Source organism: Meriones unguiculatus, chromosome 16, assembly GCF_030254825.1.
Source record: "Meriones unguiculatus strain TT.TT164.6M chromosome 16, Bangor_MerUng_6.1, whole genome shotgun sequence".
NCBI lineage: Eukaryota > Metazoa > Chordata > Mammalia > Rodentia > Muridae > Meriones > Meriones unguiculatus.
In genome coordinates this window covers 14,700,253-14,726,512 of record NC_083363.1, presented here as the reverse complement: position 1 = coordinate 14,726,512, position 26,260 = coordinate 14,700,253, and the positions used below count along the sequence as shown (strand labels likewise).

Here is a 26,260-nt window from a genome sequence, read left to right as displayed (position 1 = left end):
GGCTCCAGGTCCCCTGGAGCTGGAGTTGCAGCCAGTTGTGACAGTTCTGGGAGCTGAACCTGGCATCTGCCGAGCAGCAGGCTCTCTCAGCTGCTGAGCGCTCTCCTGCCCCAGCCTGACACCCTGGGGTGTCTTCATCTTTGAGTACCTGCTGAACCCTTGCCTGTCCTTGCTGCCAGCCTTGGTCAGCCTCCATTCTGCTTTCTAAGAGCTTGGATTCTTCAGCTGCTTCTTGTGAGCGGAAACAAGAAGTACTTACTGGCTTATCTCAGGTGCCATCTGAAGCATTTTGTTACAGCAGCTTCAGCTTCCTCATGGCCTTGGAACAGGCCATAGGTGTTAGTCCCTGTGGGGCTGACCTGCCAGAGGATTGTTCTTAGCTATTTTACTTTGCCTTTTATGCCCCTGCCTCAGAGACGCACCCTTACATGCTCCTGCCCCTTCCCTGGTTAGACTGATTGTTGCTGGCCAGGAACTGAGAGCTGGGGCTAAAGGCACTTGCCAGCACTCCTGGCCCCTTTCCCTGTAACTATTATTACTTATTATTACTACTACTGCTCCTACTACTACTATGAAACTTCACTGTAGCCTGGGCTGTCATGCAACATGCTATGTAAACCAGGCAAAAACTCGGAAATCCACTTGCTTCTGCCTCCAGAGCACCGTGATTAAAGGCGTGCACCGCCACATCCAGCTTCCCTTTTATTTTGAGACAGGGTCTTAATATTACTCTGGCTAGCCTTGAACTTGTGATGGGCCTTCCCCAGCCTCCCCTGTTACCATAGGCCCTGCTTGCTGTTGGCATCTTTTAAGGTTCATTTTGCTCTTTTCTTCTATGATAATTTATTGACCTACGCCCGAATTATTTTATTTCCACCTCACATGCTGTGGTCTTTCTTTCTGTCTATATTTCATTCATTCATTCTTTCTTTCTCTCTCTCTCTCTCTCTTTCTTTCCATGCTGTGGTTTTCTTTTTTTTTTTTTTTTCTTGTTTGTTTTTCAGTTCTGGAATTTCCTTGGGTTCTCTCCGTCTCTGCACTTTTCTCTAGTTTCTGTAGCATACATGGGATTTTTGTTGAACGTGCTTGCTTCCTAATGATAATCATGTGGTCACCTTACATCAGCATCTGTTGATTATGCGCCATTCTTCCTGTCCTCTGGTATGCCTTGTAATTTGCCACTGAACACAGGACGTCCTGCTTTCAGAATACTGGGAAGCAGGGTAGGTGGTTTTGCTGTTCCCTCAGAAGGGCCTGTCCTGTCTTCGCAGGGCTCAGGAGAACCATGCCTTGTCTTAGTTAATTAATGGCTTATTGGTTGTCCTAACAGCGTCGAGCTTGCTTTGACTTTGGTTTCAGATGCTGCAGTTTAGTTGGATCTGGTTCTTTCGACCAGGACTGAGATTTACCATCTTTAGTTCTCTCAGAAAACTTGGTTGTTTTGTAGGATCTTCTGTTCCTGTGGGGTTGTAGCCTGGGATCCAGTCTGCTATTCCACACAGCTGGCTGCAGTTGCCTGATCACCTGAAAATAAAGTGTGTCTGGGAAGCTCCCTGATGTGGAAGGGATTTACACTCTAGAGGGCTTCTCTACCCCAGCTAGTTCCCAAATAATCGAGACAGAGACTTTTTCGGTGTATAAAAGCTTTAAGCCACAATAACCCTCTAAGGTATTTTGCTATTTCCTATCTATACACCCACCCCACGTTGTTTGTCATAATTGTTCCTGCCTGAGGTGCTTCTGTTCTATCAGGTAGCCCTCATGGTCACGTGCTCATGATCCATACTGCCCCATGGCAAATTCCTTCTCTGTGTCTTCCTCTCATGCTTCTTGTGCCTGTGTTGTCTGTGCCACCACCCCATGGTCACCTCGTGGTTCCTCTCTGACCACAAGCCCAGGATTCTGAGCTCCACCTATTTCTCTTCTGCCTAGCTATAAGCTGTCAGCAACTTTGTTTACCCAGTCAAAGAATATGGGCAAGCAAAGTTTACACAACATCACTTGATATGACTGAGAATGTGCTTGTCTGGGATGCAACCTGGTCTTGGGGTCCAGTATTTAACATTTGAATACATGGCAGCACCAGATCAACCCCTAACAGCTCTCGACTGTGAAGACCTTGAGCTTCTCTGCTGGCAGTTGATGCCTGGGTGTCTCTCTGTGGGATTCTACCCAGGCAGCTGTGCATCTGTCATTCCTCACAGCTGCATAGTCGAGGGCATCCTTGCCCTAAATTCCCTTCTTCAGAAACAGGTTTCTTGTCGGTCCTTTTAGACTAATCCTGATGTTCCCCAGATCTTTTTACCAGCCAAGCTTTCCTTTCAGCTTACAGTCTCCCTTCCTCCTATGCTGTTGATGTCTAGATCTTAGACAGGCTTGCCTGAGACTTCTGCTTTGATTCATTCTTTAAATTATTTATTTTTGTTATTGTTAAAAAGTTCATGCCACTTGCCAAAAAGAAGTCTAGATACAAGTGGAGTAGTTTATAAAATTCTGTAAACCACAACTTGTTCCAATTGTCATCGTTCTGTGAAATCCCAGTACATAAAGATTTAAGATCTTCAGTTTGTATTGAGAGCTCCTACTTAACATGGATTGGGCTAGTGGTGGTATGCATACAGTGACTTGGAAAAAGACCCTTGTATTGCATGGATGGATTATGAAAAGGCATTCCTGACCTCTCCTGGCTGTGCACAGTGTATCTGAGCTGGGAAGTTGAGAGAATTACAAAACATTGCCAAATATGAAATTCATATGTGGCTACTATAAACACCCGTTTTTTTCTTGTTTATAAAACTGAGCTGGGTTTGTATTACTGCTTTTTTTTTTTTAATTTAGCCATAAACATATCATAGAAAGTCTTATTACTAAGAAGTTTCTAGAAAATTCAGGGTCCATAAGAGAATCTTTCTAAAGGAGAAGAATTGAAGGTGATAAAGCTAAGGGGCTTAAGCATGCGCTGGTCTCTCTTTGTAACAAATATTGAAAATGTTGGTTGAATGTTAAACCTTCTGGAGCAAGTGACAGTGATCCATCCTCCTTTATTGTATGAAAGTGGTTGACCTGCTATTTCAGGAGCAGACATGCCCTGTGAAACAGGGTACCATAACCAAAGCATTGAGAATGCCCGATTTCTGTTGTGCAGGCATACTCCAACACCCGGATGGTACAGTTCTGAAACAGCTGCAGCCACCGCCGCGGGGCCCGAGAGAGCTGGAGTTTTATACCATGGTAAGCGGTAGGAGATGCTTCGTTGCTGTACGGGCTCTTCTGTCGTTCGCTGTGACTCAGTGAGAAATGTGTTTGACAGCGTGTCCTGGGTCCCAGCGTGACAAGCAGGCTTCACGGAAACAAGGCTTACTTCCCAGTGTTCCTACTGCAACCCAGTATTTTCTGTTCTGCTTCACAGCCTGAAGATTCTTCTTCTGAGTCACTGAATTGATTTCAGTCATCTGGTCGTGACCCACAGTTGAAAAACACTAAACAAGAGAGTTTGTCACTCCAAAATGCTAAGTTACCGCTTTTATCATAGCTTCTTAGAGGCTTGCTTGCTTTGCTGTGTCAAAGGCTGGCAGAGAACTCACGGCACTCCTGCCTCAGGCACAGTGCTCTGCCTCTTGGAGACTTCAGAGTTTCTCCGCACAGTGGGAGAAGGGCTCATTCCTAACACCTAATTCATCATATGACTCAGGATGTGTTTTTAGTGCGTTCACAGTGTTCCGTGACCACCAATTGTTTCTTAACTGCAAAAACATTTTAGCCACGTGGCTCCACCTTCCCTGTCCACCAGCCACAGATCCACTTTCTTTCCATGAGCTTGCAGGCTTGTGTGTGTTCTTGTTCAGGCTTCCCCTCCCCACCCCCCATTTTGCATTTGCAGGGTATATAGAAAGCGCGGTTGCATCCTTACCATAATGCATTGTGGATGTAAGCCCGACCAAGCACCTGCGCGTACGCGTTCCCTGCTACTCTGTACTTGTCTTTTCACTGTGTTGGTAAAGCCATGAGTTTTGAGGAGGCCCAGCTTAGATCTGTGCTTTCTCCGGTTGCTAATTTGAGAAAGGGTCTTATTCTATAACCTAGGAAACTTACTATGAAGTCCAGGTTGACCTCAAGCTCAAGCCGCTTTCCGAAGTGCTGGGAGTACAGGTTTGCACTGCCACGCCCAGCCCTTGATTGGTTTTGTTTGGGCTTAAATTGATTTTCCTCACCCTGATTAAGAGCAGAAAGGCACCTCCACCCCACTGAGAGTTCTTTTTTCCCTCCGCCCTTACCCATCCTCTGTCCTGTGTTGTCTCTGACCCTCTGAAAGTACTCTTCCATGTGGCGGTCCCCTAACAGAAGGAGTGAAAGGGTGGCTGTTGTCTGGGGCTGCCATAACAAAGTAACACCAGTTGTTTGGCCTCACATACAGAGATTAAGTTTTTCACACTTAGCCTCCTGGTCCGGCCATACTCCGAGTTCCTCCAGAAGGTACTCTCTCCTGTCCACGGGCTGTCTCCTCAGATCTTCTTCTGTGGGTTTATGTCCTAATGTGCTTTCTGAGAACACCCTCAGCGTGGCGTGCCCTTGTTTTCACTACGATGATCTCCTTGTAGGTGGTCTCTAGATATGTTCATGTTCTAAGCTGGGTTACCATGACTGGTTCTGAGAAGTAGAGATTCGCTCTCCTCCCCCCTGAGAGAAATGTCAAAATCCTGGGCTTGCAGGTTGCGTTGTAGTTTTCAGTGCCGCGTGTGTGTTTGTGTGAGGTGTGTCAACACTGAAACATGGCTTGCTCACCTAGTAGTCCACACCTCTTGGTGGCTTTTGGGTAAAAAACAAAACAATAACTTAGTTTCTTTCCCTTTCCTCTTATATGTGAGGGTCACCCTCTGGTAAATGAAATTCTCTCCTATACATTTCCTAAACATTCATTGTAGTTTCATTTTGACTCTTGGAGTGGGCTTATTCATAATATTGTGTTGTTTAGGCATATATTAAAGCTGTCCCTCAAATTTTATAATAAATAAAACTTTCTTCATAGACATAAGGTAAACAGTTTGTAAAATATTTAAGTTATTTAGTGAGAAAACCAGGCACGTGTTAAAAATAGTTCAAGGGGCGTGTTAAGATGGCTCAGCCAGTAAGGGAGCTTGCCTATAAGCCTGAAATCCTGAGTTTGATTGGGACCTACATGGTGGAAGAAAAGGATTGATGTTGTTAAGTTGTCCTCTAGACACACACACACACACACACACACACACACACACCTCTAGACACATACACACACACACACACACAATGAATGAATGAATGAATGAATGTAAAAATTACAAATAAATATGGCTCAAAATTTTTGTTAGCTGAGGTGCGCCCCTCCCCCAGCCAGAAGTCACTTGCCTATGGGAGAATTATTTTGAATTTGGTGTCAGACATGTACAACTCACATAGTGGCAGAAGAGCTGGGAAACATTGGTGGGCAGGACTTACCACCGGGAGAGTGCTCGCCATAGGTCACCAGGACGGTGTGCTGTAGGTAGCCGCTAGCCATTCCTTCGGGTTCCCTGCTGGTTGCCACCCAGGCCAGATGAGTGACTAGGCTGTTACACTTGGTCTTCCTGAGGCGTATGGAGAGCTGACCAGCACTGCCCCTCTGTTCAGGTTTACGCTGCTGACTGTGCCGATGCCGTTCTCCTGGAGCTGCGAAAACACCTGCCCAAATACTACGGCGTCTGGTCCCCTCCCACCGCACCAAACGGTAATGCATTTTAAGTACATCTTGTGGTTTAGTTCCCAAGGAGGCTTTACGAAAGGTCTGTGTGAAGGCTGGAAAACAAGGAGTGAGTGTGCTTTCCTTTCCTCTCTTCTCTAAACAAAACTCACCGGTACTTTCACTTTTGCCCATATTTTCTTAAATGACATGGTACACATTAACTGACCAGTCTGTTCCAGTTGTGTGAGTACATCTTAGCACTATATTACTTTACAGATGTCCCTTTCTTACCTAAAGAATCAGACATTAATAACCAAACCAAACAGAAGTACACCTCCCCACTCCCCACCCCTCCATAGCTTCTGTCTCCTGCCTCACTCCCAATCCACGGGCTCTACCTTTCAGTGTTTTGGGAAACCCTGGGAAGTGCCATGAAGAAGTGATGTCCTGTGGGTCTGCCTTGGAGTCGAGTGATATGTTCAGTTAATAAAGCTGCATGTGCTAATGTGGGGTCTTGAAGCAAAGGGTAACGCTTATTTAGTGTGTCGAATGCCACTATAGGCTGGGGGCGTGGGGTGTGAGGGGGTGGGTTGTCTTGGCTCCTCCCTGTGGGAGTTTCTAGCTGGATAGTGCTCCGTCTAGGGCTGCACAGGAAGTTAAGAACTACCCAGACTTCACAGTTCAGAAAAAGCAAGTGAGCTTAGGCTCTGTGGACTTGAGGGTGAGGGCTGCCTCCCCGAGATGCTCGGGGCTAACTTGTTTCCAGGCTGGGAGTTTCTGCACAGACAGAGGTGTCTTGGTGATAGGACCCAGCCACAGACTCGGGACTCGCTTTGGTGAGAGCTGAAGCCAGTTTTTTGGTTTTTGTAATTTGTGTCGTGCCTGGTTTATACTGTGGTGTAACCTATGAGGCCAGCGTGGGGTTTTCCGCTTGTGGCACCACGTTGGTGCTCCCAGACCTTTGGATTGCAGCCCATATTGGAGTGCACATTTTTGGATTAGCAGTGTTGGGTTCTTCCACTCCCCTTTTTTTTCTGTCTGTCTGTCCTGCTTTCTGACTTAAAGGTCTTAGCCCCAAGTACATGCAGATATTAATGACTGAGAAGTGAATTGAGAGTAATTACCTGACAGACCATTGTAACCGCCCTTGGGTCCTTTTTTAATTTTTTTGAAACCAGGTCTCGATATGTAGCCCTGGTTGGCCTGCCTTTGCTGTCTGGATGCTGAGATTAAAGGCATATGCAGCCATGTCCACGGTAGTCTGTCCAACACATGCTTGTAGACATAATTCCTCCCTTCCCTTTTTGCCGTGAGTGGAGTGGCACATAAACATTATAATTATATATGTATATACACACACATACATATACACAATATGTATATATAATTCAGCCTTTTTTTTTTTTTTTTTTTTTTTTTGAGACAGGGTTTTTACATAGCTGTGGCTGTCCTGGAACTCACAGAGATCCACCTGCCTCTGCCCCCAGAGTGCTGGGATCAAAGGTGTGCTCCACCATGCCCAGCCATTTTCTTTTTTGCCATCATTTCTTTGCTATGGATATAGCAGATTAAAAAAAAAAAATACAGCATCAGAAAAGGAGTTCTCACATCTGTTGCAGTATTTTTTCTGTCTACGATCAAAACCGATCCATAAGGCTTTCTTTAGCAGGAGGAAAGTAGGGAGACACTGGTGTAGTTGGCAGAAGCGTGAGCAGGAGTGTCTGTGTGGGAAGTGAGGAGACTTGGGAAATACAGCGCCATGGCCGAGCACCTGCAAGGGCTGCTTGAGCCTGGCCATCAGATTGCATTTTGCCATCTTAGCTGTTTTCAGCTTGAGATAAAAATCAATATGTAATAAATAGATGTTCTTGTTAATGTTTAACTGTGGGCCAAGGTTTAGGATTAGCTTCTGGGTGGAGAGTCTCTTATTATCAGGTGCCTGGCAGAATTGTGATTGTGCCCTCATGTTTTGTGGCTTTTACATTGTATTTGTCTTACTGGGAAGGGGAAGTGCTTGCTCCACGGAAGTGCCTGCATTTGTATTTATTCTGGATGCTCAAGTTTGGCTTATACACATGGTGGCCTAGCATGGGTCTTCATGCCTGTCAGTCATGCTCGTCTTTAATAGTTGATGTATTCTTGCAGAGTGCTCAGTGAGCACCAGGTGGCACCAGGCACTGTGCTGAAGAAGATGGTACTTGTGGAAGGCCAGGCTTTCTTGTGTGCCTCAGCAGTGCCTTGTCAGGTGACGCACTTATGGAACTGTCCTGACACATCCTGAGCACTTTGGACCATGATGCCTCTATTTCGTGGTGGTCCTCTGCTGGACTCTGAAATCTGTGTATGCACAGGGGCATCTCAGATGACACAGGCTAACACATATGGTGGGGCTGACATTTGAACTTTATTTTCCCTTCTGCTTCTAAAAATTGCGTTAAGTGCTATCAGTTTTTAAAAAGTTTGTGAGCGTAAATTGTGCAAACAAGCACATTTAATTAACCAAGAAGGACATTTTACTGTAAGGATGTAGGGGTGTCTTACAAAAGTGTGGGGTCATGTTGCTGAGCCATGCTGGGACCAGAACTAGCAACCAAAATGGAGCCCAGGAATTTTTCTGCACATGCTTCTAGCCCACCAAAGGGGTCACTCACTTTTCACAAAGGGAGTTACATGTTGTGCCATGTGCTAAAGATCTGGAGACTGTCACAAGCAGGTTATCGCTACAGCGCTGTGGTCAAGCTCCTGTCAGACGTTTGCGCATTTCTGCAGCTGTGGCTGGGAGTTGGGGACTAGGTTCCAGATTGTGACAGGAACAGTTCTGAGGTCTGTGGGTAGCCCTCAGGCTGTATCAGCTGGAGACCAGCCCCACATCAGTACTTCCTGTATCCCTGAAGCCTCTTCCTCCTTCCATTCAGTCGACAGTTCATTTATGGTAGCAGCTGACACATGGGAAAATGCTGCTCCACTCTGGACCCAGAGGGGCATGGCTGAAAAGCCATCTCTTGTTACTGGAGACCGTCTTGTAGAAAAATGCTTTCGATCTTTACGTAAACGGGTCTCAAGACTGCCCTACTCTTACTTGAGCATCATTCTACTGCAATCACTGTAAGAATCTTCTAGTAATATTCTTCAGAGTGAAGTGGTTTTCAGGTTTACAGACATGGCAGCTGTCAGTCTGACACTCCGGCGCTCAGGCTGTGCCCCACTTTCTCTTTTCCTCTTTCCGTTATGCTGTTGATGTACAGACCCAGTTCTCTCCTGAGAACATGTGTGTTCCTTTTCTTTCTGCGTGTGTCGGGACAAGCTCTTTGTGTGTACCTTGGGCTAGCCTGATAGCCATATGTATGCATGTGTGAGTATGTATGTATGTATGTATGTATGTATGTATGTATGTATCAGAAACCAGGGAATGGGAAGGAAACACCTACTCAGTGCTCAGAAGGCCCTAACTCATTTTCATTTTGAAGGCTAGTGATCTAGCAATAATGTAATTCTAAGCATAGACACAAGAACCAGGTAAGGTAAAGAAAACACCCTTGGGTAGTTGAGCTAAACACAAGTAAAGCACGTGTTTGGGCCCTACTTAAAGATGTGCCTCAATCTGTGTAAGTTGGGCTGGGTCCGCAGTGTCCAGGGCAGTGGGAATGGCTGGGGAAGGCCACACCCATGTTTAGCAGATGTTCACTGTATGAGAGGAGAAGAAAGAACAAAGCGGGCCTCTTATATTTGGATTTTCAGGTCCGTGCCTAAATTACCGAAAGACAAGCATTTGGCGCAGAAAATAGCCTTCCCTTGATTCATGCACAGCCTCCCCGCTGACTCTCATACCCAGCCTTACCTCAGTATGACTCCCAGCTTCTCATCCCCAAGTTGATGGTGATGTCTCTGGGGTGCTGTGTGTCTCCCGGGTTAAGGCCCTCCACCTTTACTAATACTTGGGATGTAAGCCTTGTGGAGGACCAGGCTGTCCTTTCCCAGACTCTCCCTCCTGTGGTTGCCTTTTCAAACACAGAAGCTTGGCCCTATCCTGCTTGAGGTTTGTCCACTTGCCCTTTGCTGTTTACACCTGAGGTGCTGCTGTGTCCAGGCCTGTTGTCAAGGTGCCTGGGCAGCTTGCTTTCAAGTTCAGGCTTCTAAGTTGCTTGTATTGCTTTTCTGGGCTGCTGTCCCATCTGCCATAGTGCTAACTTGCTTGCTTGAAGGATAATGGTTACCTCTTTACCCTTCATCCTCTGCAGAAGATTTATCCTTGTTAAGTCTGGGGGCCTTCAAAACTTTTCAGAGGCTTTCAAGACCTCAGTTCTCACTCGGTTCAACACAGACCTCTTTGTTATCATTTCAAAATTGTGCCAGTCTGGGTAGGACGGGAAAGAGGAACATTTAGTGCACTCTGGTGCCTTTTACCGGGGTTAGAGGAAATGTACACTTTTCCTAACTTTACACACATTTAGCATGCATGCGTATGTATGAGCCATGGCACACATATAGTGGTCAGAGGACAGCCTTGGCTGTCACCTTCCACCTTGTTTGGGGCAGGCTCTCCTATTGTTTGCTGCCTGCATGTGCCGATGGCCAGCCTCCATGTTCCAAAATATCTTACCTCTGCCTCCTGTCTCTCTGTAAGAGACTTAGATTGTGGATTACTCGATTTATCTAGCTTTACATGGGTTCTGGGGATGCTAACTCACTCCTGGTGTTCTTACGCACTGTACCCACTCATCTATGTCCTCAGCCTTAAGAACTAAAACATGAGTCATGATTTCATTGAGAATTTGGACAGGATTTTTTTTTTTTTTTTCTGAAGAGAGAGAACTCTTTCTTTTCTTCTTTTTCTCTTCACACCCAGGTCTTTGCTTTCAAGGTAAACTATGAGAAGGGGCTTTTGTGGTGTGACAGCAATTTTTGCTGGGCACTGAGGTGCATGATAGAGCAACAGTACATGTGAGAATAGCAAGAGGGAATTTGGTAGTGTCATTTGGAATCAGTCCCCGATTTACTGATGTCAAACAAAGAATAAACTTTCCAACATTCTGAAAATACTAAGAAATCTCAATTTGAGCCCAGATGGCATTGTGCACGCAGGGAGGGGATGGTGGTCCTACAGCTTTTTAATGCTGCAGTCGCTTCGCTCCAGTGACATCTGTAGTCACGTGTAGCAGGAGTCTCTCTCATGTTATGCTTATTAATAAATCTGTTGAGTCTAGATTTACCACAAGTCCAGTTTTCGCTTTTGGTTTTCCTCCGGAGGTTATTTGAACGATATGGTTGCCTGTCGTTAATTAAGGATTTTCTCTAACAACAGATGTGTACCTAAAACTGGAAGATGTGACTCATAAGTTTCATAAGCCCTGCATAATGGACGTGAAGATAGGGCGGAAGAGCTATGACCCCTTTGCCTCATCAGAGAAAATTCAGCAGCAGGTCAGCAAGTACCCTCTGATGGAGGAGATCGGCTTCCTGGTGCTGGGCATGAGGGTAAGAGCAGCTTCGGTGAGGTGTGCGTGCTCCCTTACACACCACTGCACGGAACTGCAGGGCCATCACATGCTGTAGATCAGAATGAGCGTGCCGTCGTCGTGACGTCGTGTGTCTATACAAGGACAGCCGTTTTATCTGTTGCTCACTCGTCTGTAGTTGGTGACACTGGTCCTGACACCTACTAGGTAGTTAATACATGATGGCCAGACTCTAAGATGGTAACATGGTAATTTTGTGGTAGAGAAGTTTTAAGTTGAAGTGCATAATATATATTAAAAGTAAATATTCATTGTAGTTTCCCTCTAAGTAAAGAACTATTTTAAAGCTTTTGGAGTTTTGAGACTGTTTTGGAACTTGCTTTGAAGACCAGGCTGGCCTTGAACCCTGAGATTCACCTACCTGCCTCTGCTTCCCAAGTGCTGGGGAAAGAACTGTTTTATAATGTTTATTTTAACTGATACGTAAGAATCTCATATTTGTGCTTTCATGTGTGCGTATACTGTTCACCCCAGGAGAGTCATGGGACCGGTGTCATCGGGTGGCTGGGGCTGCTCGTGTCTCTGCTGTCAGGTTCTTTGTCCACATGCTGCCATCCGGTAAAGGTCAACTTGAGCATCTCTGCCCAGGGACCACACTCTGAGGGGCCAGAGCAGGAGCTGCAGAGGCAGAAGTGACTGGCATCATTTTGTAGGCCTACCATGAAGTTGGTCCCCTCCTCTGACACCACAACACAAATACCAGAACACATATGATGGGAAGGAAGAATTGCTGAAGCCATTTTGCAGATGTCAGCACAGCTGGGAAGTAAAGTGGCACTCGATTTTCTAAACCAATAGTGTGTCCTCTAGAGGTGCTGGGTCAGTGTGCAAGCATGGTCAACTGACAGATGATTGTCCTCTTGGGCCCTAAACAGGGTTGTTCAGAGGAAGTTTTGTGAGGATTGCTGAAGTGTCAGTGATGACAGCAAAGTAAAGCTGATGTTTTACTTGATTTCCTGGTGAATTAAACTCAGAGAACTGTTCAAGCAGTTTTTCATTTTAGGAAACCATAATAAACGTGAGCATATAAGAAAAGACAAAAAGGGGCCAGCAAGATGGCTCACTGGGTAAGGGAGCTTGCTGTGAAAGCCTGCCAGCTTGTTGCATCCCTGAGACTCACTGCCAGGCAGAAAGAGAGAACCAACTTTGTGGGAAGGTGCACCTTAGTCTCAGATGGCGTTAATATAGATGCTCTCTGTGCACACTTGGATTTCTTCAGGACAGAAACACTGCACTGTGTGCCCCGAGATTTCTGTCTCTCAAGGATTCTTCCATGATCTTTGAAGAGAGATCTTTGTTTTATTTATTTATTTTGGTTTTGTGTGTTTTGATTCTTTGATGTATTTTGGATTTATTGTGGCATCTTTTTTCTTAGACTAACACCACATAATGAATCAAGTTTTTGTTATATACTCACGTCTCACGCATACTTGATGCAAAATGTGTTTTGCTATGGGTGGTCCTCCTTTTTAAAGTTTTGGGTTTTTTTTTTTTTTTCAGTTCTTTTCCTGTGTGATCATCCCCTGTTTTTGTCTTCTTTTTAGAGGACCTTCCTTATGCTGTCTAGGCTGACCTAACACTCCTGGGCTGAAGTGAGCCTGTGGCTAGGGCCTCCGTGTGGTTGGGTCTGAAGTTATGGACCATAATGTCTGTGAACTTCAGAATTAGTACATATGGTTAGAAAACGGTGGTTGTAATTGTATTTCAGTTGTAGATTATCTTTAGCATATTTGCTAACATTTTGGCATTCAGTCATTTTGGAGGTGTGTCCTGATATTTTTGTTTTGTTTCATAGACAGTGTTTCTCTGTGTAGCCTTGGCTGTCCTGGACTCACTTTGTAGACCAGGCTGGCCTCAAACTCACAGAGCTCGGCCTGCCTCTGCCTTCCAGAGTGCTGGGGTTACAGGCATGTGTCCCTGTGGCCAGCTGACTCGGGGTATTTTATGGCTGTAGTGACTTTAATTGCTATCTGGGTGACATCTTTGCCTCTGTTGTATTTGTTAACCAATCTGTGTGTGTCGGGGAGGGTAGGTGCACATGAGTGCAGGTGCCTGGCTCTGATCCTGGAGAATTTACAGGTGGGTGTGAGCCCCACAAGTTGGGTGTTGGGAATTGAACACGGGTCCTCTGCAAGAGCAGTACAGGCTCCCCTCTTCCCCCTTTCTCAGACAGAGTCTTTGTACATAGTCCTGGCTGAACTGGTCTTCAGGCTAGCCTTGAATTCACAGAGACCCTCCTAGGCTCAAAGGTGTGTGCCACCACACCTGGTCTTCAGTACAAGACCTTACGGTCTGAATCCTGTCTCCAGCTCATCATCTCTTTTTCTCATATGTTTGCATTTGTTAATGACTCTAGAATAATTTTCTTTATTTGTTTGTTTGTTTTGGCTTTTCGAGATAAGAATTTCTCTGTGTAGCCCTGACTATCCTGGAATTCTGTAGACCAGGCTGGCCTCCAACTCTGAGATCCACCTGCCTCTGCCTCTCAAGTGAGGCTAGAATACTTTTAGATGGAAATAAGGTTAGAAGACATTGTAGCAAAAACACTTTGTGTGGAAGCTTTTGTTTTTGATTTTGAAGATGGCGTCTCCTGTGGCTCAGCCTGCCGTGGCTGCTGGGTGAGCTCACCTTGAACTTGGGATCAATCCTCTTGCTGCTCGTGGTATACCAGCTGCTGGTATTACAGCTGTGTGTGCCCACAGCCGCTTTTATTGGTACTGGAGAGTGGAGCCAGGGCTGTGTGCATGCTGGGAAAGTATCACTTTAATTTCTTTTTCTGTGGCAGTTTCATGTAGCCCATTGCTTTAAACTTGCTGTGTAGCCTTGGGTGACCTTGAACTCCTGACCTGCTTCTACTCCCCAAGTGTTGAGTGAGGCATGTGTTGCTAAACTCAGCTAAACTTTCGAGATTAGGAAATGCTTTCATTTTAGCCCTGTAACTCTGTGGTTAATCTTGATGGATTGAAATAGACAGTTCTATCATATTGAAAATCTTTGCAGCTCTTCAGAAGTGCAGCGTCTGCACGCTTGGGGTTCTTTCAGCCTGTGTTCATGTGACAGTGTGATTCTTTTCACCTCTGTATGAGGGATTGTGTAACTAGCTGTGAGTCACCCCATGGCCAAGGGCACCCTGTATTAGTGTTTGACTTTTCACTGCTCCTTTATTTTGACAGGTTTATCATGTTCATTCTGACAGCTATGAGACACAAAACCAGCACTACGGAAGAAGCTTAACGAAAGAGACTCTTAAGGAAGGTGAGCACTGAAAATGAATGCTTCCCTGTTGCACGGCTAGCAAGATGGAATAATGATTCAATCAAACCTTTTTAAAAGAAACTTATATAGACAGAAGTGGGCTTACCGCTTGTTATCCGTAGACCCCAATATGCTCAAGTGTGGGTTGTGAGTACCCCCTTCACTTTTATTGCTGGCCTACTTGCTTCCTACAGTCGTGATAAAACTCCTAAGACAACCCACCCAGAACAAAGCCTTTATTTCGGTTGTTTCAGGGTGTGTCTGGTAGCCCCTTTGCTTTGGGCACATCATGGGAGCAGCCATGAGGAGCAAATCTGTTCTGTTCTTGGTGACCAGGAAGCAGGTCACCTGCTAGTGACCTGTGTGCTGTTAGCCCGCCTCTCAACGTCCTACCGCTGCCTCATACCAGGTGTTCAGCATGGGGTCTCCGGGAGCTACCACAGCTATCCTGTGCAGCATGCAGTCTTGCAGCTACCAACAGCTGACACCATTGTCCAGCCCAGTACCAAAGCTTTAAAATCACCCTCAGCTGGGCTGCTGGCACTCACGCTTAATCCCAGCACTTGTGGGATTAAATTATAAATTAACAGTGTGTAAAGTATAAATTAGACTTAAATTGCTCGTTGCACAAGAGGCTTTAAAGTGATGTTTTGTGCGCAGTGCCTTTCTAAAGCTTCCCCTGTAAAGTTTAGTAATATTGAAGCATCTAAAGTTTCTGATGAATAAGCAGGTGGTAATTGGCTAATAAGCCCATTAATATATGTGCTTCAGTAAAATTCTGGTGATCCAGACATTACAACTGGACATTCTGCCTTTTTAAAAATAATTTTACATTAGGTCATTCTTAGGTCTGTGAAAAGTTGACTTGTAGAGTTTGTGGGAGGGCACTGGTGTTATGTACAGAAAATATATCTTGTAGCTTAATGGTTAGTTCCTGTTTTGACATACTTAATCAAAGCAAGCTACTACTTAATTTGACTATTTAAAAATATAGAGATTTTTTTTTCCAGAGCTACAGCTTTGGTCCTTTCTGATTTCATTTATTTCTTTTTCTTTTTAATTGATTATAGATATTTTTAAAACACTCCCCCAAACTCCTCGATTCTTTTCTTTTTCCTACCTACTGGAATCCACACCTTTTCTTTCTTTCTCCCTCTCTCTTACTAGGATACAAACAGGTAAAATAATAATAATAACGGGCTGGAGAGATGGCTCAGAGGTTAAGAGCACTGGCTGCTCTTCCAGAGGTCATGAGTTCAATTCCCAGCAATCACATGGTGGCTCACAACCATCTATAATGAGATCTGGTGCCCTCTTCCGTTGTGCAGGTGTACATGCAAACACATTGTATACATGATAAATAAATAAATCTTTAAAATAATAATAATAATAACAACAACAACAACAACAACAACCAGATTGTGGTGGCTCATACCTTTAATTCTGGTATTCAGGAGGCAGAGGCAGGTACACCTTTTTGAATTCAAGGATAGCCTGGTCTGCAGAGCAAGTTCCTGGAGAGCTAGAGCTACACAAAGAAACCCTGACTCAAGACAAATAAACAAAGAAAAAAAGATACAAACAAACCAGAACAGGTCAAAACAAACACCACGTTCACTCACACACACACACAAACAGAAATCTCATAAAAACACAAGACCAGAAACCATAATATATAAACAAAGGACTGTAATGTAAAGAAAAGAAAAAAGGTGCTGGCAAAGCATGAGACAAAAACCTCTAAAAAATGCCATTGAGTTTGTTTTATGTCGGCCATCTACTGCTAGACACGGGCCTGGGCTCAAGCATGGTCTGCGTACCCAGTGAGAATCACTGGAGAAAACTAATCCTTCTTTTGAGAGCAGGTATCAGTTGGAGGTAGCTTCTGTGTTAGGGGTGGGGGCTTGTGTCCACTTCCCGTCTCAGAGCAGGAACCCTATCAGGCACACAGTCATGCCGACACTATGCATGCTACCACAATTTCTGGGAATTTGTTTGTGTGTTGGTCCTGCTGTATTGAGAAGCCTTGTTTCCTTGCTGTCTTCGTCCCCACTGGCTCTTACACTCTTTCCTCCTCCTCTTCCACAGAGTTCCCTGAGAGGAGGGAGCTGATGGAGACATCCATTTAGGACTGAGTGCCCCAAGGTTCACTCTGCACACTGTCTGGCCTTGGGTCTCTGTATTTGTTCCCATCTACTGCAGGAGAATGCTTATGTATGCTTATGCATGCATATAGCAGAGTTATTTTATTGCTCCAATCCTTTAGCAGAATGGTAGTGTTTGTTTTCCTCTTAATTCCCTGGTCTCTCTATTTTCTGTTTCTCCCACACCCAACAGTGTTGGAGATAGGTTCCACTTCAGGGAGTGAAACTTAACTCAATCCCGTACCATGGGCACTAGTCATTAGGTGAAGGCTCTAGGTAGGGACCAGCTCGGCTTCTCCATGTTCAATGAAGATGTGTAGGTATTTCAGCAATAGGGCCTTACTATCCATTTGTGGAGAGCAACCAGTAGCCTTAGCAACAGCCGGGGTTGCTTGGGGTTCCCCTTTGACCAACAACTCAATTGTATGTAATCCATTCCCACACCTGGAGACTTTATTTGTGATAAGATGTCCAGTTGGGGCCTAATCTTCACATTATTTGGTGATTTCATTTAGATTGCCTTCATATTTGTATATATTATACAAATATATGTACTGTATTAGGTTTCCATACAACCCCTCAAATGGCACTTGGTTTTAGCTGTCTTTCCCATATTCCCTCTCTTAGCCCCCGTTTGATCCTTCTGTTCCAATCAGCCCCTGTCTTAGTCATTGTTCTATTGGTGTGAAGAAACACCATGACCATGGCAACTGTTATAAAGGAAAGCATTTAGTCGGGGCTGGCTTACAGTGTCAGGGTTTAGTCCATCCTCCTGATGGTGCTGAGCATGGCGGCACACAGGCAGACATGATAGCTGAGCGTCTACATCTGAATCCAAAAGCAGCAGGAAGAGAGAGCCACTGGGCCTGGCTTGGGCTCTTGAAACCTCAGAGCCCACCCCCAGTGACAAGCTTCCTTCTGCAAGGCCACACGAGCTCCGAAAGGGTCACACCTCATAATCCCTTTAACCTTAGTGCCATTCCCTGGTGACCATTCACACCATACGCCCTCCCTCCACAACTATCCCATTTACCCTCCCCATTCCTACCAGGTCTGGGTTACCTTACTGAGGATTTTTTTTTTTTCTAGCTCCATTCATTTACTTGGGAATTTCATTATTTCATTTTTCTTTAAGCAGCTGGGTAACACTTAATTTTTAAATGTACCACATTATTTTATTTGTTCACCTGTTGACAAACCTCTAGGTTGTTCCAGTTTCTGGCTGTTTGGAACAAGGCAGCAGTGCACATGGTTGAGTGAGTGTCTCTGTAATAGGATGAGGCTGGGTCTGGAGGTAGAGCTAGTCCCAGCTTCCTGAGGAAACCCACAGTGATTTCCACAGTGGCTGTACAAGTTTGCACTCCCACCAGCAATGACGAGTCTTGCCCTTACTTCACATCCACCCCAGCGTGAGCTGTCACTTGTTTCTGACTGCTATAGGATGAAGTCTAAAGGTAGTTTCGATTTGCATTTCCCTGATGATTTTCTCTTTTAAGTTTGTGTCTTATAGTGGGGGAGCAAGTGACATGAAAGCAAAATGCCTAACCTATTCATGCCCAAGTATGATTAAATATTAAGGGAGAGATGATGATGATTGGTTTCTGTGTCAGCCTGGCTGCCCTGGAGTTTGCCTTGTATGTAGGCCAGGCTGGTCTCAAACTTAGAGTTCCTCCTGCCTCTGCTGGGATGAAAGGCACGCACTACCACTGCCCCACCAAAGTGAAGAACTTTAGCTGCTGTGAGCTCACCCCGTGACAGTTGCACAGTGTGACCCTAACTCTGATGTGTCTCCATTACAGGAGTCTCCAAGTTTTTCCACAATGGCTTCTGTTTAAGAAAAGATGCAGTTGCTGCCAGCATTCAGAAAGTTGAGAAGATTCTCCAATGGTTTGAAAATCAGAAGCAGCTTAACTTTTACGCGAGCTCGTTACTGTTCGTTTATGAAGGTTCATCTCAGCCAGCTATGACAAAATCAAATGAGAGAACTTTGGCGGGGAAGTTCCTCTCCAAGGGACACCTGTCAGATGCAGACGTGCTGGAGTGCAATAACAACTTCCACCTGTTCAGCTCCCCGGCCAACGGGACGTCGGTGGGCAAAAGCCTCTCCAAGGTGTACTCAAGGCACAGAAAGCTGTACTCAAAGAAGCACCAGAGTCAGACTTCACTGAAGGTTGAAACTCTGGAGCAGGACAACGGGTGGAGGAGCATGTCCCAGGAACATTTAAATGGGAATGTGCTTTCCCAACTGGAAAAGGTCTTCTACCACCTGCCCGCCGGCCGGCAGGAGATCGCCGAAGTCGAAGTGCGGATGATAGACTTTGCTCATGTGTTCCCTAGCAACACAGTAGATGAGGGATATGTTTACGGTCTGAAGCATCTAATTGCCGTGCTTCGGAGTGTTTTAGACAGTTGAGTCTTGCTGCAGTCTGTGAGCGAGCGGGCCAATCACCGCGGAGAGCCGAGCCGCAGGCATTAGCCGTTCCCCTGTAATGCTCTGTAAAAAAATTTGTATTGTGAGTCAACGTTTTATTTGTCTTTATACTTTTGGTAGAAGGTTAACTTTTTTATATTCTTACTCAGGAATACTAATTTGTTCATTAGAAAACTATGAAGAATAAAGAAACCAGAATGTCGAGCAGGGAACGTGCGGGACAGGGAGTAACAGCTGTAACGCTTTAGCAAAGTGCAAACCATCATTCAGTCATTCAGAATTCGCGTAGCTTCCTGTAGCCAGTCACCAGGGAATCTCTGTCCACCCAGCCTTGCCAGTGAGCCGTATGTAAACTATGGCATCATCAGACCACCTCATTAAGATCCACCTCAATAAGATCTAGAAAGCACAGGTTGGCTTCATCAGGGTCTGAGCCCCCTGGAACTGGAGACCATTGTACACAGAAACAAGGCTGTGTGGGCAGAGAGCAGTGTAGGAAAGGTGCTTAAAATGGGTGTGCTACCAGCAGGTTCCCTCCAGGCCCGTCTCTGCTGAGTGCTGCGATTCAGGGGAAGGGTGAGGGAGGTGGATGGGGCTGGTGGGCAGCCCCAACAGCAGCAGCAGTCTTGGAATTAAGGGCACAAATTTTCCTCCCTAGGGTCAGGAGAAGAGGTTATTTGTAAAGGACAAATTACTTTTTTTTTTTTTTTTTTTTTTTTTTTTTTTTTAAAGAATTTCCTTTATGGAAAGGTTTTCGTTTACTCTGTTGTGGAAGCTGTCATGAAGCGTGGTATTTTTATTTCCGGTCTGAGGACTTGGACAGGTGGATGGTGGGAACTTTGTTTTACTTCTGTTATAAATAATTTTTGAAAGTCTTTTCCACTTAAAAAAAAAAATCCATCTTGAGAAAATGTATTCCCATTTACTTCAAAGCCTTTAGCATAAACACATTTCTCAGAATTTGGTTAAGTATCGAAAGACCAGGATCCTACATAGTCTTTACTCCCATGGCTTCTGACAGAGAAATCCTAGTTAGTGTCAGTCAGAACAGGGCAGGAAACTTTCTTGAAAAGATAGTTATAAGCATATGCTTATTTTACAGCTACCACCTTTTCCAAAATAACTAATTATTTATTGTTGAAATATTTTTTAAATTGAAATTTAATTCCTTTTGCTCTCAGTGCTTGTCATTTCTGGAAAAAAACTTTTGAGTTATGACTTTTTTTTAACCTCTTCTCCCTTCAGAATTACAAATAAAACCACTAAATCCAAGAACCATTTTCTGTAATTTGGAGGGAAGTTTTCCATCAGAAGGTAGTTCCCAAGTGGCCACAGCCAAACCTGAGCCGGAAATAAACGCGTCATTTACCAGAGTGGCCCAGGCCTATGCATCTTGTGAGTTTTCTCTTGGAAGGCTGTAGTGTTCTTAAGAGATCCTGAAGCAAGAACCTCTCCCAGGTGTGTCCTGGCTCTAACTTGTGTTGTTTCTTCCATTCTGTGAAGTAAGTTTCAAGCGATAATTACTAGAGAACTTTCAGTCTTGCCTTTTTTTCTTACAATGTTGACTTGTTAATCTGGGTGGGATTCAGTCATCTGGTGAACACTATTTGAGGCAGCTTGAGATTGTATCAGCCTGTGATGAATAAGTAAACTCAAGTATTTGAAGTGTTGGGCATACCTGAGCTCAGTAAAGTCCTTGGTCTACAGCTGTTTCAGACATTTTGGAAGCCAAGCATCCTGCCTTTCTGACAACTTGGGTTTCGCCTGAATAAAACAGGAAGTGATTCGTATCTGCTTTTCAGGGAAGGGGCTAACATTCAGTTCTTGTTTACATTTTTGCAGCTGTTCCCCACTTTTATTACTCTTCAATTATACTTTTTGATGATGTGATCAACATGTTTCTGATGTAACCAACCTGTGGCGTTGTCCAGTCTGTCGTCCTGTCGTTAGTGATGATGCTGAGGTCTGCCACTTTGGGGACAGGCATCCATCACTAGCCATGCATCTGTGAACACACAGGTATCTAAGAAATAAGCAAACGAGGAGACGGTTTGAACTGATGGGAAGGCTAGGTCTCCCTTGACCCCACCATGATTTTAGTGTACTTCTTACAGGATGCACTCATGGAAAGGACTTCTAAGAAATTGTGGGTGTGAATACATTTCTCAAATAAAAGTTTAAATTGTAAAATAGTTTTATAATAAAGTATTTACATTAATTATTTTAATATGGATGGAAATTGCATAAATTATAATTGTTAAATATTTAAATAGTCTTTCAAGAGAGTTTTGAGAATGTGTGTAAGTGGCTGTGATAGCCAAGGTGTTAAGTCATTATGGGATGCTTTGCTCTGTGTGTCTGAAGGGGGCCTGAGCACGCACCTGTCTGCACTGCAGGCTGCTCAGCCGGGCAAGAACCAGTTCCTGAGTGTTGCTGTCCTGTGATCCTGCAGTCTGTGATGTCCACAACGGTGCACTTCCTGCCCAGCCTATGAACTATCAAATTTATAACATCTGGGGGGGAAAGGAATTTGCGTAATTACTTCCTCTGCAACCTTCTTGTTGATTTTAGAATGTGTAGGCGGGAGGGGGGCGGGCCTGGACTGTGAAATGGCAGGCCATTAGTACCACCCCACTTGAGGTCAGCTGTTTAAACAGCTGTTTATTTTACACTGCTGTCCTTATCTTGCAGACCCTTGACCTTGACTTTTGTGTATTTGTAGCTTCAGTTGCCCTTTCTCTTTGCCTCCTAAAATGGGTTCAATTACCCAGAAACGTCAAGTCCCTTTTAAGAAGGGACCATTTAGCTACTCTCAGTTTAATGTCTGGAGACCTGGCCCCTTGCTTCACTCAGAGTTGTTCCCCGAGGTGTACATTTGTGAACCTGTCAAGACTATTTCCAGCATCCCGCCCAGGTGGAGTGGCTGCTAGGGGACTTCTTTAAAACAGATCTACAGACTGTTAAAGAGAGTGTGCAGGTAAAAATTAAGTGTTAAGTATGGAGTGACAAAGGAGGCAGATTGTTTTGGGCTTTTGGGGTAGAGATCAAGTGAGAGTAAGTCAAGCATGAAAGTGCAGAATCGTTGCTTCTGACTGACTCTGCCCCCCGGGGGGCAGTCACAGAGAGCAAAGAACAGCCTTCACGTCCCGCTTTTGCTTGTAATGGTTCCTTCATCCTCCACCTTTAGAAGAGTAGCACAGTGTCCCTGTGGTCGCCCCTTACTAGTGCCAACGTTTTAGAACTCAAGTCTTCAAGTCACAGGGATTTCAGGTTTGTCAGTGGATGTGGTGTCACCTCTTCACCTCAGAGTGATTGCATCTTAACATCAAATTCAGACATTTTGAAGAGTCAGCATCTTTGCTGTCAATGTTGAAAGTCTTCCAGCTTGTTTTGCTAGCTTCTATTAAGAGTCACCATGATTCTTTCCATTAAGTCAGTAGAGAGTCAGTTGTTGGTTTTTTTTTTGTTTGTTTTTGTTTTTTAATTAAAAAAAGTGTCATTGTGGTTGAACTTTGGCTTGGTGTCCACTTACAGGATTAAGAGTTTGATTATTGAAGGTAGGGTTTGTGATCCCTGTAGACAAGGGAAGATGCACACACGGACACTCTGCTGTGGGATGTGTACTGGAAGATGCGGAACTGCGTTCACAGTAATTACAGGCAGCGGTGGGTGCCAGCCTTCCATACTTGATGAATGAATGTATTGCTGTACTTCAGTGTAAATGTCAAAACGTCTCTGGTTTTCTTTTTCAGTGTTTGTAATTTGTACTATTGACGGGATATTCTTGGAGTGCAAGGGTCATCACTGTGTTTCTAGAATCATCTAATGTGATATATCAATTTTTATAAGTGATATTTAGATAATTCTAATAACTGTACATTTAACAACTTATTAAAATGTTTTGCATTGGAGGTTTTTTTTTTCCTTTCATTAATTGCCAGTTTGAACAGATTAATGGTGGTGTAAAAGCTCCTCAGCAGATGGCTCCACAGTGAAGAGTGCCGGCTCCTTTTCCAGATGACCCAGGTTTAATTCCCAGCACCCACATGGCAGCTCACATAGGGTTTGCCTTAGACCTGAGACAATCCACCTCTTCCCCTGTAACTTAAGTTCTAAGAGATCTGACACCCTTACGTAGACACACATGCAGGCAGACCAGCAATGCACACGGAAATGAGTCATTAACAACAAAAACACTCAACAAGCGTCTGGGTGCTATGGCATAAATATGGTATGATTTGGAGAGAATCGATGTCTGCATGGTGAGAACTCACTGAATGGGGGGGGTGTGGAAGTGGGTTTGTACGATTTGTTTTTTCTATCATATAACCTAAAATCTTGGGGGAATTGGTATTGCTATGAATATGCTGTGGGTTGTTTTGTTTTGTGAGATGGACTTACGTAGACCAGGCTGGCCTCAAACTCACCGTGATCTCCCTGCCTCTGCCTTCAGAGTGTAGGATTAAAGATGTGGCCACCATGTCCAGCTTTAAGATGCTGTGATTTTAAACTTGGGAAGACTCCTGTGGATTGGTCTACTGAGTGGCCAACGTATTTTTATTAAGAGGAATTAGAGGCAATATTTATCTGCTTGAGTTTTTAGTTGAGAAAAATAATGTGTGTGGCTGTGTGCCCAAGAGTGCCATTGCCCTTGGAGGGCAAAGGCAACTCATATCCCCCTGAAACTAGAGTTGCAGGCAGTTGTGAGCCGATCCGTGTGTGTGTGTGTGTGTGTGTGTGTGTGTGTGTGTGCACGCGCGCTGGGAGCCTCTGCAGTATATGTGTGTGTGTGTGTGTGTGTGTGTGTGTGTGTGTGTGTGTGTGCACGCGCGCTGGGAGCCTCTGCAGTATATACACTTAGCTACTTGACATCTCTCTAACCTCTCATGGTAGAGTGTAGTGCATGCAAACATGCCTGCTGTGATACACTTGGATACCAGAGGACAACTTTGGAGACCTGACTTCTTCCATGATGGGGTCTGGGAGGTCTTTGTAGCAAGTGCTTGTAGCTATCAGTTTGATACCCACATTTGGCTTTTAAACACCAGGTATTACATAGCCCAGGCTGGCCTTGAACTTTCTATGTAGATGTGACTGGCCTTAAGTTTCTGATTGCCTCTGTCCTCACTTCCACAGTGCTGGGATTGCAAGTGGGTGTTGACATACCTGGCTTGAGATTTTCAAAACAGTTCCAGAAATCTTTCTCAAGATGTGTGCTCTCTGGTACTGAGGGGGAGCAAGCAATGAGGCTGAGCTGTTCCAAAAGACTGTAAGTGAAACCAGTCCGTCGGTGCTGAGAGCATGGAGAGGGCACCCCGCCTCTTGTCAGACCCAGGCTAGTAATACTCAATGGGCCATGATGTCCTCAGACCCGCCGAGTTAGGTAAATACTTTATGAATTTTTGTTTTAACTGGTTAAGACTGGCTGCCTAAATCCCAAAGATAGCAGAATGCCACTGTCATAATCCATGTATCATAAGCTAAGGATGAAGACTAAATCCTGAAGTGAACCAATGAAGGTAATGGGTTTGCTGAGAAAATTTTGAGTCTGGCATCCATGGTACTTTGGCTGTGGTACTACTGCACTTGTGTGTAGAAAAACTTGAGAACACACCCCCCCCCCCGGGTGTGGAAATTGCAGTACAATGTGGGCAACCTGGCCAGAAGTGGTAAAAGAAAAATGGAAAGAAAGAAATAGGCAGGGAAGTTGAGGTAGGAAGATTGCCACAGGTTTGAGGGTAGCCAGGTCTGCAGAGAACAAGCCTCTTCCTTGCCCCCATCTCGCTTCTCAGTTGGAAGGAAGGATCGTTAGCTATGTCCAGACCCCGGCTCTACTTTCCTGTGGTAGGATGGGCATCCTGGGGTGACTGTCTGGACTCACCATTTTCTATTCCTTGTACACTGGCCTTTGCTCCATGTCAAATAGCTTTCCCAGTTCAGGGGCATGTTCTGTGCAAAACAGCAACTTGCCATTTACACACAGCACAGGTGTCTGCATTGGAAATTACCGCGGTGCTGGTAATTGAGTCCGGTGCCCTGTGCATTTGATGTTGAGAGTGTTCTAAAGTTGTTTTTGTTGTTTGTTTTGTACCGTGTGTCTGTGGCACTAAGGATGAAAAGAGGCAAGCACTCAACTCCACCCATAGCCCTTACAAGTATTATCTAAGGGCTGGGGATGGGGGAGAGCCATGGCTCAGCAACTTAAAAAGAGTGCTCGCTGCGTAAGCAATAGGACCTGATTTTGATTTCCCAGCATGAGTGTAAAAATCAAAACAGCCACGGCTTCAGGTGCTTATAATCCTAGGATTGCAGGGCAGAGAGGCAGATACTGTCTCTTGGCAGCCTGCCTACCTGGAAAGATGAACTTCCAGGAAGATGAGAGATCCAGCGCCGAGGCAGTAAGCCAGAGAACAATAGAGACACCCAGCTCCCTGCTCTAGCCCCTGAAGTGACAAACATACCTGTATGCAAGCATACCATACCTGACCCCACCACCACCACACACAATTATCACATGCTAACAAAACTGAAAATGTCCCTTAGAATTTCTTTTCCTCCTGCAATTCTGGGAGTTGAACTGAATTCTCACCCCTACCTCCCCCTTGCCCCTGGAATGCCAATAAAAATTGACAAAATGAATCACTTATTTTGGAAACATTTGTAGTTTGTGTGGACAGTATCAGGTCAGCTCTGAACAGTGTCACATAGGGCCAGGATTCCTATGGAGACACATACACTGAGAGACAGAGAGACTAGGATTCCTATGGAGATACACAGACACACACAGACACGTAGACATGCACACACTCGCACACACACACAGAGGGGCCAGGATTCCTATGGAGATACACACACACCACAGAGAGGCCTGGATTCCTATGGAGATAGACACACACACACACACACACACACACACACACACACACACACACCCTGCATGCACGCATGAGCGGCATTTGGCAAGGCAGATAATTGGCAGGGCAGAAAGCCTAAGTGGTAAGCCAGATTTGACTGGTTAGTCAGGGTCCTCCCTTGCTTAGCAATGTTAAAGATCTGCAGATACTGACTCCATTCTGTGGCTTGATCTTTAGCTGTGCTTTCACAGGATAGGCGCAAGGGAGCGTGAGGTATGAGGACCTCAATGTGCAGTTTGAGGACTATAACCGTGGATGGAACAGGCATACAAATCAGGTTTGGATGCCTAGAAGAGAAAAACCTT

General features: G+C 45.0%; 1 protein-coding gene across 1 annotated transcript in view; it reads left to right on the top strand.

Moving 5' to 3' along the window:
- The window catches only part of Ipmk (inositol polyphosphate multikinase), a 34,383-nt gene extending 11,431 nt beyond the window's left edge, over positions 1–22,952 (top strand). Inside the window, exons 2-6 of the mRNA XM_021655590.2 lie at positions 3,146–3,231; positions 5,644–5,740; positions 10,998–11,170; positions 14,385–14,466; positions 18,410–22,952. Of these exons, the coding sequence (XP_021511265.1) occupies positions 3,146–3,231; positions 5,644–5,740; positions 10,998–11,170; positions 14,385–14,466; positions 18,410–19,023 (1,052 nt within the window). The 3' untranslated portion in view covers positions 19,024–22,952. The remainder of the gene's footprint in view (positions 1–3,145; positions 3,232–5,643; positions 5,741–10,997; positions 11,171–14,384; positions 14,467–18,409) is intronic.
- Positions 22,953–26,260: the final 3,308 nt, after the last annotated feature.